Source organism: Salvelinus alpinus, chromosome 2 (assembly GCF_045679555.1).
Source record: "Salvelinus alpinus chromosome 2, SLU_Salpinus.1, whole genome shotgun sequence".
Taxonomy (NCBI): Eukaryota; Metazoa; Chordata; class Actinopteri; order Salmoniformes; family Salmonidae; genus Salvelinus; species Salvelinus alpinus.
This window is the reverse complement of record NC_092087.1, coordinates 55,102,714-55,121,031: the sequence shown is the minus strand read 5'-3', so window position 1 is coordinate 55,121,031 and position 18,318 is coordinate 55,102,714. Positions and strand designations below refer to the sequence as shown.

Here is an 18,318-nt window from a genome sequence, read left to right as displayed (position 1 = left end):
TAATCAAATCAAAATATATTTGATATTCTTCGAAGTAGCCTCCCTTTGCCTTGATGACAGCTTTGCTCACTCTTGGCATTCTCTCAACCAGCTTCACCTGGAATGCTTTTCCAACAGTCTTGAAAGAGTTCCCACATATGCTGAGCACTTGTTGGCTGCTTTTCCTTCACTCTGCGGTCCGACTCATCCCAAACCATCTCAATTTGTTTGAGGTCGGGCGATTGTGGAAGCCAGGTCATCTGATGCAGCACTCCATCACCCTCCTTGGTCAAATAGCCCTTACACAGCCTGGAGGTGTGTTTTTTGTCATTGTCCTGTTGAAAAACAAATGATAGTCCCACCAAGCGCAAATCAGATGGGATGGCGTATCGCTGCAGAATGCTGTGGTAGCCGTTCTGTTTAAGTGTGCCTTGAATTCTAAATAAATCACTGACAGTGTCAACAGCAAAGCACCATCACACCTCCTCCATGCTTCACAGTGGGATCCACACATGCAATGAAAATCTGTTCACCTACTCTGCGTCTCACAAAGACACGGCGGGTGGAACCAAAAATCTCAAATTTGGACTAATCAGACCAATGGACAGATTTGTCCATTGCTCGTGTTTCTTGGCCCAAGCAAGTCTCTTCTTATTGGTGTCCTTTACTAGTGGTTTCTTTGCAGCAATTTGACCATGAAGGCCTGATTCACGTAATCTCTTTTGAACAGTTGATGTTGATGTGTCTGTTACTTGAACTCTGTGAAGCATTTATTTGGGCTGCAATTTCTGAGGCTGGTAACTCTAATGAACATATCCTCTGCAGCGGAGGTAACTCTGGGTCTTCCTTTCCTGTGGTGGTCCTCATGAGAGCCAGTTTCATCATTGCACTTGATGGTTTTTGTGACTGCACTTGAAGGAACTTTCAAAGTCCTTCAAATTTTCCGGATTGACTGACCTTCATGTCTTAAAGTCATGATGGACTGTTACTCTTTGCTTATTTGAGCTCTTCCTGCCATAATATGGACTTGGTCTTTTAGTGCATCTTCTGTATACCACCCTTGCCTTCTAAATAAGGCACACCTTGTCACAACAAAATTGATTGGCTCAAATGCATTAAGAAGGAAAGAAATTCCACATTAACTTTTAATAAGGCACACCTGTTAATTTAATTAATTCCAGGTGACTACCTCATGATGCTGGTTGAAAGAATGCCAAGAGTACAAAGCTGTCATCAATGCAAAGGGTGGCTACTTTGAAGAATCTCAAATATAAAATATATTTTGATTTGTTTGACACTTTTTTTTTTTGGTTACTACATATTCCATATGTGTTACTTCATAGTTCTGATGTCTTCACTATTATTCTACAATGTAGAAAATGCAAAAAAATAAAGAAACCCTTGTATGAGTAGGTGTTTCCAAACTTTTGACTGGTACTGTATATCGATGTATAGATAAACTTCACAGCAGTGGCTAATGGGATGAAGAAATCAGTGCCACTGTTAGCTTCAGGGTTCCATTGAGTGACGTGTTCCTTTGAGCATAACACAAATACACCCATTTTATTATCATATGTTAAGTTGATATAGAGCACAGTGCACCACCCACCCATGGTAACCCATTCATCTAAGGGGAAGAAACACGGGTTGTACCCCTGACATGGTCATTTATGAAAGGTTTTAGAAGGGAGGTGAATACAATAAAAATAAGTATTATCAACACGACACGTCTCTGAAGTAAAAACGTTCCCCTCCCCTCCCCCAGAACTCCACTACGGAGGCCAGCGCAGTGGACGAGACCACAGCGGAGGGCTGGGAGAGCCGCATTCGCCAGTGGACGGACCAGTACGAGGAGGCCACGGCCAACCAGTACAGTGCTGACGTCCAGACACTGCTCCAGCTGCACCGCGCCGCCACCGTTACTGTTGCTGCCGAGGGCGTGGTAGTGGGCGATACAACGCCAGCGGCAACGACGACCTCACCGGCCCAGGTCAACGCCTCGGCCAATGCCATGGACACAATTAACCGAACGGAGCTGGCGTGCAACAACACGGTGCTTGGCTCTCAGATGCAGTTACAACTGGGGCGGGTGACACGTGTGCAGAAGCACCGGAAGATCCTGCGTGCGTCAAGGGATCTAGAGCCAGACACCCTGATCATCGAGTACCGGGGCAAGGTCATGCTCAAACAGCAGTTTGAGGTCAACGGACACTTCTTCAAAAAGTATGCATTTGTTCATTACACTTCTCCATATGGTTGCAGAATTCCCTAAACCTTTCCCAAACTTCCATGCTTTTTCAAGCAGACCCAATAAAAATGTGGCATCTAAATTGTGGCATCCAACTAATTTGTAAGATGTCGAATCTGACATTTTTAAGGTGGAATATTTTGGTTTTCATATGCTGCTCCATTGCATGGTTTTTAAGAAGGAAATTGAGGATGTATTATTATGAAAGAAATACAAATTTTGACATGATTTTGACTTCTTCTAGGCCCTACCCTTTCGTGCTGTTCTACTCCAAGTTCAACGATGTGGAGATGTGCGTGGACGCGCGGACATTTGGGAATGACGCACGCTTCATCCGGAGGTCCTGTACACCCAGCGCAGAGGTCAGCCATCTTGTTTATTTATTTATTTTTTTTTTCAAGAAAGGCATTGGGTGCATCTCAATAGTTTACACTTACTCCCTCCTCTCCTTAGTTCACTTCACTCATTTGAAATGTCAGACCAGGTGAATTTAGCTCTCACCTTTCCTGGGCTCTTACATCAGCATAGATGAAGGAAAAGAGATAGGGAGAGGAGGAGGTGTATGCCTATTGAGACGCACCCTTCTGGAGCAAGAGTCTCCAACAGGTCGATCAAACAATTCTGAAAGTAGGCCTAAATGCAATTTTCCATGTGTTCCATCGCAAACTTTCATAAACCAATCTCACAAGTATCAGACACCGCAAGCTACTATCTAATCAACGCAACACTGACATTATCCCACCCCTGGTTAGCCACCCATTGGCTTAAAAAGCCAAACCTAAAACAATATCTGCCAATTAAGTTCCAGAAAAGTTGCCCCTGTTTGTCTGTGGTGCTTTCCCCAAAAGCTTCTCAATGAAGTGTTAACTGCATTGTAGGCTTACCTGGCAGAAGTATATCATGAGTATCTATTGTTATTTGCGAACTTTGCCTTGAAATGAGCAGCAGCAGTACAGAACCATCACTAGACAGGCACATTAGACGGCACTTTCCTCACTCGCTAGATGTGCAATTAAAGGGGAATTACACTTAATCAATTTGGTAGTTTTCTTCCAGACCTAAACACAAAAATTGTCTTCTGATATGATTTAACCATTGACTCGGAACATCCAATTTTGTTGTTTCTCTATGAACAATTGACATTTTGTGAGTGAAATACTAAAATCTAAAACCAGGAAAAATACAATTGAGTAAAACACAATTTTATAATACATCACAGATTTGAAAGTGCCCCCCTTAGTTTTTCATTAACCATTATTTTACCAGGTATATTGATAGAAAACAGTGCACTGCTTTCTCTGGTACAGTAAGGACCCGGGGAAGAGTTGCAGGGGAGAGAAGAGAAGAATGTGCCTATTTGAAAGCTAGGGAAAAAATGAGTAGCTTGTGACCGGTTTCATTTCATTCTTTTTGACGTTGCTCTCATGTTGGAAAAGGTTGGAGACCCCTGTTCTAGGGGGGAAGTGGATACAGTCCTAGCCAAGCTAATACATAATGTCTTCTGTCCCCTCCAGGTTCGGCATATGATCGCCGATGGCATGATCCACCTCTGTATCTACGCCGTCACGCAAATCATCAAGGATGCCGAGGTCACCATCGGCTTTGACTACGAGTTCAATAGCTGGTCAGTGTCAATCAAGTATATCTGTAAAGCCTTTTTCATATCAGCACAAAGTACGGTTTCGCTCTTCTCTATCTCGACCCTAAAGTATCAGATCTGGGTTTTAGAAAAGCACTCGAAAAATAATTGTATTGTTATTGCAGTAACTACAAGGTGGACTGTGCCTGCTACAAGGGCAGCCAGCAGAACTGCCCCGTGCTGAAGCACAACCTGAGCCCGCGCGAAACCCTGCTCTGCCACGCCACAGGGTCGTTGCCCCCGCCCTCCCAACCCCCGGCACCCACGGGGGCCGAGACGCGGCGGCGGAAGGCCCAGCGGAGAGAGATGGAGGGGCCAGGTGGCGGCAAGGGACCATTCGGGATGTCAGATGACAGTAACCAGCCGCCCGAGGAGAGTGGCGAGGTCCGGGAGACGCTGCAGGGCAACGTCAGCCTGGGCAACAGTGACACAGAGGTGTGTTTGTCTTGGTGCAAAGATGTGTGTGTGTGTGTGTACGTATAGAGACAGGGTGGGTTGTAGAGGATTTTACAACTCATATGGTGCTTTCCTACAGAGAGACACAGGGGTGTGTGCACTGTGTAATGAAAATGAATGCGCCATTTCGCAATCACAAAGTAATGTGTGCATGTGTGTTACAGGAGGGACTCCTAGATGGGGTGAAGTTGGAGGAAGGAGAGGAGGAAGAGCTGGACGAGAACGGAGTCCTCATCTCCAGTAGACCGGTATGTGCCACATAATTCCTGTCGCACCAACCAACCCACTGTCACTATCAAATCATAGTGTAAGTCTGCAGTTCGTAACCCACTCTCTCTGTCTGTAGAAGAGGACGCCCAGCGCAGGGGGCATAGACGAGTTTAAACAGGAGGACCTGGAGCCTGTAGAGGGGAGCGGAGGGAACCCCACGGGGGTTATCGCCGCGGCCCACCAAGCAGGGGTGGGGATAAGCACCCGCCGTGCCACCTACGTCACCGTGAGTCAGACTTTCATCCCCCTTACCGCCACATTCTCTCTTTGAACTTTGTGACCAATTTTCCAATTTCAATATTGCCCCCCCACCCTAACAGAATCTCTCTCTCCAGGAACCCTCCTTAGCAGCCGACGCAGACAAGGCCCTGGTGTGTACTGCACCCCTCCTGGCCCCTCTCGCGGCGCCCCCCAAGCCTCCCCCGGCCCGCTCCTCCAAGCCACGGCCCAAGAGCCGCATCTCACGCTACCGCTCCAGCTCGTCGCAGCGAGCCCGCCGCCAGCGGCAGGCCCTGGCCCTGCAGCAGGCGGCCCTGGAGCAGGCGGTGGTGGCCGAGGGGCAGGAGGGTCCCCTGGGGGGACCCGGGACAGAGCTGAGGCTGGGGGACGGAGCATTGGGAGCTGGGCAACTACTTGACGGAGAAGGCCTGAGTGCTCTGAACAAGGGCAACCTTCGCAACCTGCCTAAGACTAAGAAGGTGAGCGGGATGGGGCTGACTTCAAACCACCATCTAGTTTTGTATTTAATCGTTATAATTTCTTAAACATTTAATGAACCAGGACAACTCTGTAGAGGTTTTTTTTGTGTTTGTATTACAACATTTATAGTCCAATATACACACATGTAGAATTTGGCACTGAAAAGTCTCTTCCACAATTAGTTAAAAATAATTCCCAAATTTCTCGCTAAAAAGTCCCTTTTTAGAATTTGGCAGTAACGAGTCTTCCAGAATTTGTTTGCAAATAATGATCTCCCCCTCCCCCAGTATCTGGTGACGGAGTGGCTGAACGACAAAGTGCTGGACAAGGTAGTCCAGCAGGAGGCGCCCACGGTGGAGCGGCAACTGCGCATCACCACCGACCCCACGGTGCTGGCGACTACGCTCAACATGCTGCCGGGGCTTGCGGCCTCGCCGCTCATCTGCACAGCGCCCAAACACTACGTGCGCTTCGGCTCGCCTTTCAACCCTGAGCGCCGGCGCCGGCCCGTCAGTGTGGACGCCACCTACGGCTCCTTCAAGAAGGTAACGGTGGAGGGAGTTGTGGAAGTTGTTGGGGTCAATGGGGAATAAGGGTTACATGGATAATGTGATGTGTAGTGGGTGCTTGAGAAGGACAGAACTGTTAGAAGTGGATGCATCCCAAGTGTACACTTGTCCACTACCCTTCATAGGTTTGAAGGATATTCAGTGTTCCGGTATTTTGTCTGATGCCTGTTTTTATCTCCCCTATGTGCAGAGATGGATCCAACAAGCCCAGGATGAGAGCGGGCTCTGCTCGGGAGGCCTGGAGGACGGCACCGAGTCCACCTCCTCCCACCAAAGTAACAGCAGCAGCTCCACCCCCAACCCTTTCAAAGCCGGTATCTACAAACTTCTTTTTTTTTTGTCCACTGTTTACTAACAAGTCTAGTAGCATTTGTAATCTAAACTCAGCAAAAAAAGAAACGTCCCTTTTTCAAGACCCTGTCTTTCAAAGATAATTCGTAAAAATCCAAATAACTTCACAGATCTTCATTGTAAAGGGTTTAAACACTGTTTCCCATGCTTATTCAATGAACCATAAACAATTAATGAACATGCACCTGTGGAACGGTCGTTACGACACTAACAGCTTACAGACGGTAGGCAATTAAGGTCACAGTTATGAAAACTTAGGACACTAAAGAGGCCTTCTGACTCTGAAGAACACCAGAAGAAAGATGCTCAGGGTCCCTGCTCATCTGCGTGAATGTGCCTTAGGCATGCTGCAAGGAGGCATGAGGACTGCAGATGTGGCCAGGGCAATACATTTATATGTCCGTACTGTGAGACGCATAAGACAGCGCTACAGGGAGACAGGACGGACAGCTGATCGTCCTCTCAGTGGCAGACCACGTGTAACAACGCCTGCACAGGATCGGGTACAGGATGGCAACAACAACTGCCCGAGTTACACCAGGAACGCACAATCCCTCCATCAGTGCTCAGACTGTCCGCAATAGGCTGAGAGAGGCTACCTGAGGGCTCGTGGGTCTGTTGTAAGGCAGGTCCTCACCAGACATCACCCACCGTCGCTGGACCAGACAGGACTGGCAAAAAGTGGTCTTCACTGACGAGTCGTGGTTTTGTCTGGGGTGATGGTCGGATTCGCGTTTATCGTTGAAGGAATGAGCGTTACACCGAGGCCTGTGCTCTGGAGTGGGATCGATGTGGAGGGTCATGGTCTGGGGCAGTGTGTCACAGCATCATCGGACTGAGCTTGTTGTCATTGCAGGCAATCTCAACACTGTGCGTTACAGGGAAGACATCCTCCTTCATGTGGTACCCTTCCTGCAGGCTCATCCTGACATGACCCTCCAGCATGACAATGCCATTAGCCATACTGCTCGTTCTGTGTGTGATTTCCTGCAAGACAGGAATGTCGGTGTTCTGCCATGGCCAGCGAAGAGCCTGGATCTCAATCCCATTGAGCAAGTCTGGGACATGTTGGATCGGAGTGTGAGGGCAAGGGTCGTTCCCCCCAGAAATGTCTGGGAACTTGCAGGTGCCTTGGTGGAAGAGTGGGGGTAACATCTCACTGCAAGAACTGGCAAATCTAGTGCAGTCCATGAGGAGGAGATGCACTGCAGTACTTAATGCAGCTGGTGGCCACACCAGATACTGACTGTTACTTTTGACCCCCCTCGCCCTTTGTTCAGGGACACATTATTCCGTTTCTGTTAGTCACATGTCTGTGGAACTTGAGTTTGTCTCAGTTGAATCTTATGTTCATACAAATATTTACACATGTTAAGTTTCTTTTTTTGCTGAGTTTAGTACAGACCTGGTTTATACTATTCCAAGTCTTTCAAATACTTTGAGCATTTTCAAGGTGGACGATGTTTGCACTTTTGGGACTTTTTTCTTTTTCTGTTCAATTGCAAGAGGTCAGCCAAGCACAGCTGCAGCGTTTGAAAGGTTTCTAATAGTTGAAATTGTTTTTGGAACCCGGGTCCGGTACAGCAGTCTTGCTGTTGACGAGCACACTTACTCAGTCGTGCCAATATTTAGCGTTGGCTATTATTAGTCTGGTATTGTTTTACTTTATCCTAATTAGTCAACCATGTACATCATTTTAAGTGAACTTAACCCCAAACAAAGATCTTTTTCATCGGTGTGCGCTGACACCTGTCACAGCAGATCGTCTGACGCTATTGCTTTTCTTTCCGAATAAAAAAAAGAACTGGCGGCGCCCCCCAAGAAGCGGCGGTCCATATATGGCCCGGAGGTGGAGGCAGCGCCGCCTCTGCCCGGCTCAGAAGAACACGGTCTGCTGCTGCGGCCCCTGTCGCCTATCACTCCCCCGCTGCCGTCGGACCAACCCCTGCCCAGCCCCGCCTCCTACGCCGCGCTGCTGGGTTGCTACGGCGACGAGGAGCGCCGGCTGTCCAACGGCATGGCTGGCTACTCGCCACTGCCCTCGCTGCCAACCAGCCGCTGCAACACGCCACTGCAGTTTGAGGTACTTTGGAAGGAGGCGTATAAACACACACAGGACATACAGAAATACACTCACAAACACGCGCTCACACACACAGGACATACTGAGCGTGTGTCAGTGGGGTACCAGAACATATGACATTTCTGCGTACAACGCTACAGTGCATAGACATAGTTGTTTTCACTGTGCTATCTATCTGTTTCTAATGGTATTTCATGTGTCTCTCTTCTACCCATCCAGAACATATCATCTCCAGAGGCCTCTCCTGTGCACAGGCCAGAGTCCATCTCTCCAGAGGTAGGCATTCACCCCACAGACCCAGAGTAACTGTGAGAGCACTGGAGACGGGGCTAAATGGGTTAGCTTTAGTGTCAATGGATAGGGAACACAGGACAGATGAGGGCAGGTGTTTATTCCTTTGTCACAGGTTTCGTAACCCTGTTTCCCTCTTCTTCCTCTTCCACCTGTAGCCGTGTCTGCAACCGGACGTTGACACACCGCGCTGCGCCCTGCAGTTCCCCAACCTGTCCTCGGGCCTCGATGGCCCTGTGCCCGCCATGTCAGACGACTTCTCTCTCCTCTTGGCAACGGGGCCCCCTCCCCCCGACACGCAGGGGCCGCTGACCTCCATAGTGGGCGGGGCAGGCCTTCTCACTCCCCTGGCGCCAGGCACCTTGTCCGAGTCGGCCCAGCAGGCCAGAGAGCAGAGCTTCAGGACTGAGTTCAACCTCATCTATACCTGCTCCCCGCTCAACGCCAACCTGGGCAACCCCGCCACCACCGACAGGCGCCTCAGCCAATCGGAGGGCAGCTTCTCCCCGGCCGAGTCCTTCTACAGCACCGTGAGTGGCCAAGGGCCTCTGGCGGAGGCAGGGCCTGGCTCTCTGTCGCCCTACGGCGAGCAGCACTATGGCGGGGGCTACCCAGACAGCGGCACCCCTCCCCACCACACCAGTAACCCACCGCAGAAAAAGAAGGCAAGTCCAACTCTCTCAACGTCTTCCTGCTTTTGTTTTTTTTTCTCCCCAAAGAAATTGTACTGTTTAACAAAGATATTTGTGTTTTAAATGAAACTCCCAAATGGCGGTATGCTAGGTAGATCATGTCTGTAGTGGTAGTATGGAAGAAGTGCCTACATGCTTATTGGTATAATGTCCAAATTTGAGGGTGAAAGAGTCATTTTGAGTGTGGTAGGGTATGTGGAAACTGAATGGCTACTCGGACATTGTAGTCTTTCCTTGCTTTGTGTTTTCCATTCACTTTGTGTCAAATAGATCAAGTGGGCTCAGTGATTCCACGCCGAGATGATAACTAAATCAAAATAGACGTGGGGTAACAATTGTCATACATGTCTTTAGAAACCAACAATGCCGTACTTCTAGAATGATTTACACATTTTCTCTCTCTCTATGTGTATTCTGTCTTTCCTACTGCAGCTAGCCCAACAGGTTTTGTGTTCTGTCGACCCTCTCCTCACCCTCCCACTCCCCCCTATGCTCCTCCTGAAACCTTTGCCAAGTCTTTCTTCCACTGTTTCTACCAAGGCAGAGGGCCAACCTGCAAACCGTTAGTCTGCTGACAGGACAGCCAGGTTACCAGGCTATAGCAGTAAGACGTGAATACAAGACAGTACACAATATGGTGAATATTTCCATACCATTTAGAAGTGTGCATGTAAATATTGTTTGGCATCCGCATACACAGCCCTGCCCCAAACTCCCCTTTTCCAAAAGAAACCTACATGAACATGACCTATTATATCAAAACATCTCTGTATCAGAAACATGGTCACCCCGTCGTCTCGGAGCGCCGTGCTACGAGCCCGATGCTTCATGGTGTCGTCTTCAGGCTGCCGAGGTTGGGCTAGGCCCTGTTGGCGTCGGCTTCACTGGCCATTCGTCTATGGTCCATCTCATCCATAGTTCTGTCCCCCTGTGCCCGCTTCCCCTTTCACCAGCCTCGATCCATGCCCAAGTCAGATCCATACCATCAGTATGGCCAATGCCCATCTAAGAACCATACTAGCACCCCTTCAAGAGGCACCCCTAAGGGCCCAAGGACAATCAGAAGGTCCATAAAAGTAGTCTTTGGAGCCCGAGAAGCTGTTCTAAGGGCCCAAGCAGAATCCAAAGGCCCTAACAAGTACAGTAGTCCTCGGGTCCGAAGACCCTACTGTGTGGCGATTCTTCAAGTCCTAAGGGTCTAGGTGAGGCCTCCTGGTAGCCCTGATATCGGACTGTCCATTCAGCCAGCCTTCATCTCTCTCATCCTCCCCCCGTCCCCTCCTTGAGTCTCCTGCCTGTTTCATGACGACCTTCTGCCGGGCTGTTCTCATTTGTCTCTTGAGTGTGGGTGTATGTACCGTACGCGAGTGCTCTGTGGTTCTGTTTTTGTCGTCCCCCCCTCCCCCCTTTTTCTGTTTTGTTTATTACCTCGCAGTGGTTGCTTTGTGTTGTGTTGTTTCATTTGAAAATGATAAGTTGCCTGTGCTGATGTTTCAATTTTGGCCCGTTACTAACTATCCACAAAGAACAAAGGCTTCAAAAGTCAAAACAGAATTGTGGTGTGTGACAAAACCCATTTTAGAATATGATAGCTTCCTGATTCTGGTAATAACATTGATGCCAGTATCAATACTCTGATACAAAAAGCCATTTTCTTTGCCATTCAGCAGGGTTTTGTCCCGACACTGTAGGCAGAGCGTGATAAAGCTACCCAGGATTGCTTCGTTGTTTGTCTGTTGTCAAAAGTCAACTCGTTCCAATTGTCAGCCAAGGTATTGTATTTTTGCCCCTCTGTATCCACGTCAGATAACCACAGCAACCGAGGATGTTGACCCACCATAGAACTCCCAGGATGGTAGAAGTAGTAGATCGGTGACCTGTGGTTGCTCTTCCGTTCAGGGTTTGGTAACATTTTGGATGTTTGGTCAGTCCGTTGATAACGTGTAAGCGAACGTGCGTTCAAGGTAAGTCGTCTAACAGTTGAGTTGATGCATGACGCCCTGACCATACTGTACTGGTGAGTAATCACTGGTGTCGCAATGCAACCAGTGGTAGTGTGTGTGTGTGTCATGGGACTAAGGCTGTACATATGACTGACTAGGGATGGTTCTTTTCCCTCGGCGACTCAGGTGTCTCTGCTGGAGTACCGTAAGAGAAAGCAGGGGAGCAGCAGGGACCCAGAGCCCGGGGGTAGCTCCCTGGACACCCGCCCCAGCTCCATCTGTGCCAGCGCCAAGTCCCCCGGAGGCCTCCGTTCCTTCCACCTGCAGCCCCCAGCCTCCCCCCACAGCTCCTTCTCCTCCCCCACCCACTCCTCCATCCCCCAGATAGAGGAGGTGAGCCCCCCAGATAACCACCACAACGTCACCACCTCCCACGCCCCTGGACCGTCAACACAGCAACAGTCCAGGGCTCAGGAAGGCACCAGCCACTGGTAAGACTAGACACTGGCACCACATCCTCTCACAGCACTTTGTTCCCTGTCACTTAGCATTCACTTGTCTTGCTGGTGTGCAGTTGAATTAAAGGGTAACTACACTCAACAACAAAAAATCCCCCAGACCTCAAAAGTGGTATCCTGATGTGGTTTAAACATTGTTGTGGACTTGGAACATCCAATTTGTTTGTTCTTCTATTATTTTATTTTTTTTAAACTGAGTTTAGGAAAAAACTAACACGGATTCGGCAAAAAACAAATATATTGTACAGATTTTATAGAGTCCTACATAAGCCCCTTGTGTGTGTCTGTGTGACTGAACATACTGTACATGACGGTGTTGGTGTTTTGCTTTGGTCCAGGATGGTGCCCACGACAGTTGAGCGGCTGAGGGAGGGCCAGGGTGTCTTAGAGCGGGTACTGAGGGGCTCCCTCAAGATGGACCGTGTGCTGAAGAGAACGGACTGCTCGGCTACAGACAAGGACCCTGGTACTGCACTCGTTTTCACTACCCGTTTTTCTAGTATTCACATGAATGAAGTAGTAGGAAATTCAGACCAGACGTCCTCCCGTCCCAATTTTAGACTAGACTAAAGCATAGACCTCTAGTCTGAAATATAGAGGCGTGTTTAGGCTGGTTTGTCTTGGTTTTTCTCGTCTTAAGTTTTTGTCTGAAATGTAGCTACAGTATCTAGCCTAGTCTGGAACAACATTTGCCAGATTCCGAGGTTTCGGGGAATGCGCACGCATGTACCATCTGTTCTCCTGTTAAGCTTGTGTCCTGTTATGTTTATCCCAGATGCAGACCGGTATGAGATCCAGACGGTACCCCTGGCCTCTCCCATGAAAAGCCCACAGAGATACAGCTCGTCTGTCTACACACACCAGGTATGGTGTCCCTTGTCATTTGCGAGAGTTGAGTGTTTTGTTTCGCCTGGTTTTGTACTAGGGTGTTAGGAAGTATTTTGTGTGTTTTCTCGTTCTAAGGTGCAGCCCCCCTTATCGGAGAGCCACCAGCAGACAGTGGACAGTCCAGCCTTCCTTCAGCAGAGCGTGTCCTCTCCATTCCGTGGTTCCTACAGCCCCTCGGCTCTCCCTCCCTCAGGCCAGGGCTTCTACTCTCGCCTGTCCTCCCTCTCCGGCCTGTCTCAAGACCCCTCGCAGCAGCATCAACAACAGCCCCTCAACCCCCTGTCCTCCTTCCCCAACCAAACCACCTCCACTGCAGACTCGGCGCTGTGTGGGGCCTCCAGACCGCCAGGAGGCAACCTGCACCAGCCGAGCGGCAGCAGCAGTATGGACGGGTCCCACGTGTACAGTGGCGGGAGCCACCTAAAAGCCAGCCTCTTGAACAGCGGGTTGTCAGGGTCTCCCACCCCTGGCTCCAGGGCTCACGGCAACCCTAAAACAGACTTGGGCGCCGGTGCTGCGGGGAACCCGGCGTCCCACCACGCCTCCAGACTGAGCCAGCAGCAGGCGTCCCGGAGCCTGAAACCAGGCAGCCCCGGGCAGACAGTGCTGCAGGCCGGCTCCAGGCTCCTGGCGTCCTCCACCGGCCAACACTACCCACAGCGCGGGACACCCCTCAGTCAGTTCCAGCACCCACCCATACAGGGGTCAGGAGTAAGGACACAGTCAGGAAGCTTTTAGGATGGTGTGTGTGTGTGTGTGTGTGTGTGTGTGTGTGTGTGTGTGTGTGTGTGTGTGTGTGTGTGTGTGTGTGTGTGTGTGTGTGTGTGTGTGTGTGTGTGTGTGTGTGTGTGTGTGTGTGTGTGTGTGTGTGTGTGTGTGTGTGTGTGTGTGTGTGTGTGTGTGTGTGTGTGTGTGTTTGCTTGCTTGAGCGTGTGTGTGAAATTGTGTACCTTCTATCTTAAACCCTGTGGAGAAACTAGGCTCGGGGGAGGGGATATATACAGACCTAAGAGGAGAAAGGACTTGGCTTCTTGTATGGATTTCTCCTTATTTTCTGTCTTTTTTTGTTTTATCCGAAAATAAATTGCTGCATTCTAAACATGGCTAATTGAGGAACTTCAACATCATCAAGGAATCAAATGAAAAGCGAAAAAAGACATGTTCAACAAAAAAAAGATGTGTAATTTGAAATTGCCCTGACATGAGCAGACTGTGTAAAACTGGCTAAGTAGATGGTGAAACTCAACCGCGACTATCTGTACAAAGTGTATTCTTTGTTTTTGTTCTTAAAGAAGCGTACCTATGGTTTTGGTTCCGGATTTGATAATGCTGAGATGGCAGGTGTAACTCAGCAGAGACTTTGTCAAGGTTACTTTTTGGATTTGGCTAGAAGCCGGGTCAGTCCTGCAGTGTTTCGTTTGGAAAGGGGAAACGATACTAGCAAAAGCGTATGTGTGTATCATCCATTATAAAGATGCAGAGGGTGGCAAATAAGAGCTGCCTAAAAATCATTCCTTATGATTTCCAGTTTTTTGTGTCTCAAATTTAGCCAATTTCTGAAAACTCTTGATCTGTATTTACTGTTCAATGATTTTTCTTCTGCTCTTTTTTTTTCTTTTTCTTTTTCCACGTGACTCTTTTTATTTGATGTATTACTACTTCACAGTAGATTTGCTATATTGTACTTGAGTCATACAGATCTTGTAATTCATGGTGCTGCAGTTGTTTTCGTCTTTAAGTTATTTACATTCAAATCCAGTTATGTTCCACACCCGGTTGATTCAGCTCATTTGTTATTTGGAATCAAGACTTTTGCCAGAAATACATCTTAGTAATCGTTAACTTTTATTGTGCTGGAGCGAGAAGTAAGAAGCAGAATACTTCATTTTTCTTTACTCCGTTGTTGGGTTTGTTGTCTCTTGAATCCTGTCGGATTCTTTTTATGAAAAATGTATTGAGAATATATTTTTTTCTCTCCCTCTGACCAATCCTTGCATTCCGTATGCCACCTAAGAAAATAGGAGGATAATCTATGGCGGGATTTGTTTGAATGGTATAAAAAAAAAAAAAGCTGCTGTGTTCTCCTTGTTTTCTTATTTTTTACGCAAGTGCTGCTTCAAGACGTTTCCCTTCCCACAGAATGCTGTACCTCCATTTTAGTAGGGTCTTCACCAACTGAATCCAAAACAAAAAAGATGTTAACGTTGCTGTGTGATTTTCAAGTCATGTGCCATGATCACTGCAGTGGGACTTTTAATCAATGTTAAATGACATTGCTGATGCACACTGGGAGATGTAGTCTCCTCGTGACAGACGAGACCGCAGGAAGATGGACTTTTCATGGAACTCGTTCGGACGTTCTAGTTTGGTTGGGAGTAAATGTCTTTGGGGAGCCAGGAAGCACACTGGGGCTTTAAGGGAAGGTTTTGGACAGAGGGACTTGTCAGCTTGACCGGACACTTGACCTTATTGCCTCATCCATAGACAAAGGGTACTCACTTGTTACATGAATGTTTGACCGAAGACTTCAGAGAAATTTGTGACCCAATATTACCAGCACCTTAAGTGAAAGACAAACCCCTAAAATGAAACAAATGAGAATGTAAGATCATGTGTACTTGTATAAAATGTGTTAAACTGTACGAAGAAAAATATAGTACACTAAATTTGCAGCATGATATTTCTTTTCTGGATCTTACCGATGGACAGATTGGGATGACTGAGTCTGTCCAGAAAATCTGTTTCTACTCAACAAAACGGGACAGTGCATATTTTTTTTTTTTTTTAGTTTTAACTTTTTTGTTTTGATTTTTAAACAGAGCATAGTGGTAACTATTTGGACTCCCCATCCAAAAGAGATGTAATTAATTGTAATAAAATACATTGAGTTTTTTAATATTTCATGCAAGGACAATCCTACGTTTACATTTTAGTAATTTAGAGACTTATCCAGAGCAATTAGGATTAAGTGCCTTGCTCAAGGACACGTCAACTATTTTTATTTTTACCTAGTCGGCTCAGGGAATCGACCCAGCGACCTTTCGGTTACTGGGCCAACGCTCTTAACCGCTAGACTACCTTCCACCCTAACTATGGTATGTTGTGTATACCCTACCCCCCAAATCTGTGAGGAAAAAATGTCCACACAGTATGTTAAACTGCCATTTTTTATTAGAAAGAAATTATATACATACAATGAAGTCAACAGTGAAATATTGGCATGCATCTCCTTAGCTTAAACTAAGTGATGCTAGGGTGCTTAGCAATACGTCACGGATGCTTGCGTAAAGTTGCAATTTCTGACATGCACCGAAATCTCGGTGTCGTGTGTAGTCTGGAAGCCTCTGGAGCACGCCTAGTGAAGTGTAAACCCAGCCTACGTTTGTGAAGTTGACTGATGGCGCTCTCGCTACCTTTCACATTGAAAACCTATCAGGGTGCGAAAGCGCTACTTAGTCAATGTCATATAGGAGATTGAAGACCTACGAAAGAACAGATAGGAAAATTATAAATAGGGAAATGGCTATAGACCTTTTTGTAACACTGCGTGGTAATGAAGGGTGTCTGGTCGGGGTATGGGCGCCCACGCTTGGGCAGCGGAGTGTAATAGCGTTGACATGTATAATGCAACGCCATTTGTCTTGCGTACTTGTCGCGAGGTGATACATGGTCTGTCCTCTTAGAAGGGCAACGCAGTCCACCAATCAACTCAGTTTGTCCCATGTATCAGTTGTCATTACAGTAAGGCGATGGGCAGGAATCTGAACAAGCATATTGGGACGATGGGAAACTGTACACTGGAGTTGGTTGCTACTTTTGCGGTACTTGTTTGATAACACCTTATTACTATCCATGCCAACTGAGGAGATCCTTTGGTCCAGTTAAATGTTTTTACAGTCAATATTGTGCACACAGGATGAAACTTTGGGAGTTGGGTTGTTCAATTTGGGAATTGGTTCCTCCTTTTGAGAGAACCAATTCCCAAATCGAAGGTCGAGTGGGTTATGTTCTCTGCCGCGTAACTGCTTCGTTAAAGGGTTGTCCACTGCCAGAGTCTTGCCGTCTTGTATTTTGACTGTAGGGGGCATCGGTGTGTCTTCCTTCACCGGATCCAGCTGTAGGCACGACACTCCACCTCCGGCAACTCCTTATAAACGATGCGGTAGCCACACTCTGTCGAAACCCGCTGGCACTTGTTGGGCCATGTGGTAGGTTTCATCGGTCTGGAGATACGAACAGAAACGAGGCACTTTGATATTGGCAACAACAGAATTCTTGTTTGTCTTTAGCAGATTTTTCTATCACTGTTGCATACCAGTACTCAACATTTTAAGGTCTATTTTAACTTAGCTATTCATTTGGTTCGTTTACTCACGAGAGGCAAAAGTAGCCATTTTCGTGGCAGTAGCACTTGTCACAGCCCCTGTAGAAGGTCTGTCCAGGCTGAAACTGAACCTCCTTGTAAATACACGGACCTGCAGTCAGAATACAGAGCTCAATTGACATTGATTAAAAAGGTACCGGTTGTTAGAATGCACTGTCAATTTATCTGGCTATGGCATGCACAATTGCAAGGATTTACAAATAAACTCAAGAGATTACTGCCTGATACCAATCTGACCCTGAATAAGTAGGCCTGCCCTGCTGTATCACACCCTGCGCTGCCAGCATTATTTCAGTTGGCCAGTAGATGGAAATGTTACACTTAAAACTGCTGAACAGTAAAGCGCTCCATACCAAATAAGTGATGACCCAAATTGAGAAATGGATTCATACAATGCATGTGAAAATGCATTATCACAAATGTGATTTTATTTTAATTGATGGTACAACACAACGTGTATCTTTATCTACGCTGATTTGTTAAGGGGAGTTTTGCTTTGTTTTGGCCAGTCACTATTCAATTGAAGGAAGAAATGTGTGCAAAATGTTTATTTGACCTAAGCCAAAATATATTCTATATAGGTTTTACTTCTCTTTTTTTACAGAAAGGTAAAACGAAATAGCCTGTGCACCAAAAGAGAAACGACAAGTTACCAGAAACATGTTAGCCTACTCTGGCGCACTACTTAGGACCAGAGCAGGTTCTTCAGCTGTTCCTGATGGAGAACCCTTGTTTTGGTTCCAGGTAGAACCTTTTTTACAAAAGGATTGTTCGTTGGGTGAACTGTTTCTACCCGGAACCAAAAAACAGATCCCTTCATTACAACTTTTTTCTAAGAGTGTATATAATCAAGGTTGTACTGTACCTGCGTGTCTGTAGATGGCTGCCTGGGTCACCTGACAAGTCCAGATGAGACTAAGGGACAGACACAAAGCCCAGAGACAGACTGACATCCCAGGTCCAAACACACGTCTCGCCCACGCCATGGCAGCCCGACTCCACTCCAAGAAGTAACAAGAAAAATTAACTTGAAATCTACCAGGAAGAAGCAGGTCTTCACACGACACTAACCTCCCGACAGCGAATGCTAATCAAAGCGAGTGAGTGAAGAGGTAGCCTATGTTTTTAGTGAGAGAGCGCAAGTGCCGGAGGCCGGTGTGTGATGAAGCTGGGAACAGGTTCTTTAAGCGAGGGGTGGACCAGATGGTTCGTCTGAGCCCTGTCAGAGTGTGGAAGTCTTAATTCTCACTGCTCTGCGCTCCAGATGGCCTTTATACCCTCCCTGCCCAACACCTGCTCTGACGGCCA

The 18,318-nt window shown here is 47.4% G+C and overlaps 1 protein-coding gene across 6 annotated transcripts in view; it reads left to right on the top strand.

Annotated features, from left to right (window-relative positions):
- Window positions 1-15,298, top strand: part of LOC139565000 (histone-lysine N-methyltransferase SETD5-like) — a 52,276-nt gene extending 36,978 nt beyond the window's left edge. For 3 of the 6 annotated variants that reach the window (XM_071384996.1, XM_071384978.1, XM_071385007.1), the window contains exons 8-24: window positions 1,745-2,202; window positions 2,472-2,589; window positions 3,742-3,851; window positions 3,992-4,301; window positions 4,487-4,570; window positions 4,669-4,818; window positions 4,928-5,290; window positions 5,579-5,836; window positions 6,051-6,174; window positions 8,014-8,294; window positions 8,514-8,570; window positions 8,744-9,250; window positions 9,822-9,914; window positions 11,407-11,711; window positions 12,077-12,204; window positions 12,514-12,602; window positions 12,702-15,298. In XM_071384996.1, coding sequence (XP_071241097.1) covers window positions 1,745-2,202; window positions 2,472-2,589; window positions 3,742-3,851; window positions 3,992-4,301; window positions 4,487-4,570; window positions 4,669-4,818; window positions 4,928-5,290; window positions 5,579-5,836; window positions 6,051-6,174; window positions 8,014-8,294; window positions 8,514-8,570; window positions 8,744-9,250; window positions 9,822-9,914; window positions 11,407-11,711; window positions 12,077-12,204; window positions 12,514-12,602; window positions 12,702-13,364 — 4,098 coding nt within the window. In that variant the 3' untranslated portion in view covers window positions 13,365-15,298. The remainder of the gene's footprint in view (window positions 1-1,744; window positions 2,203-2,471; window positions 2,590-3,741; window positions 3,852-3,991; window positions 4,302-4,486; window positions 4,571-4,668; window positions 4,819-4,927; window positions 5,291-5,578; window positions 5,837-6,050; window positions 6,175-8,013; window positions 8,295-8,513; window positions 8,571-8,743; window positions 9,251-9,821; window positions 9,915-11,406; window positions 11,712-12,076; window positions 12,205-12,513; window positions 12,603-12,701) is intronic. The other 3 variants (XM_071385023.1, XM_071385015.1, XM_071384988.1) reach the window with 2 other exon arrangements.
- Window positions 15,299-18,318: the final 3,020 nt, after the last annotated feature.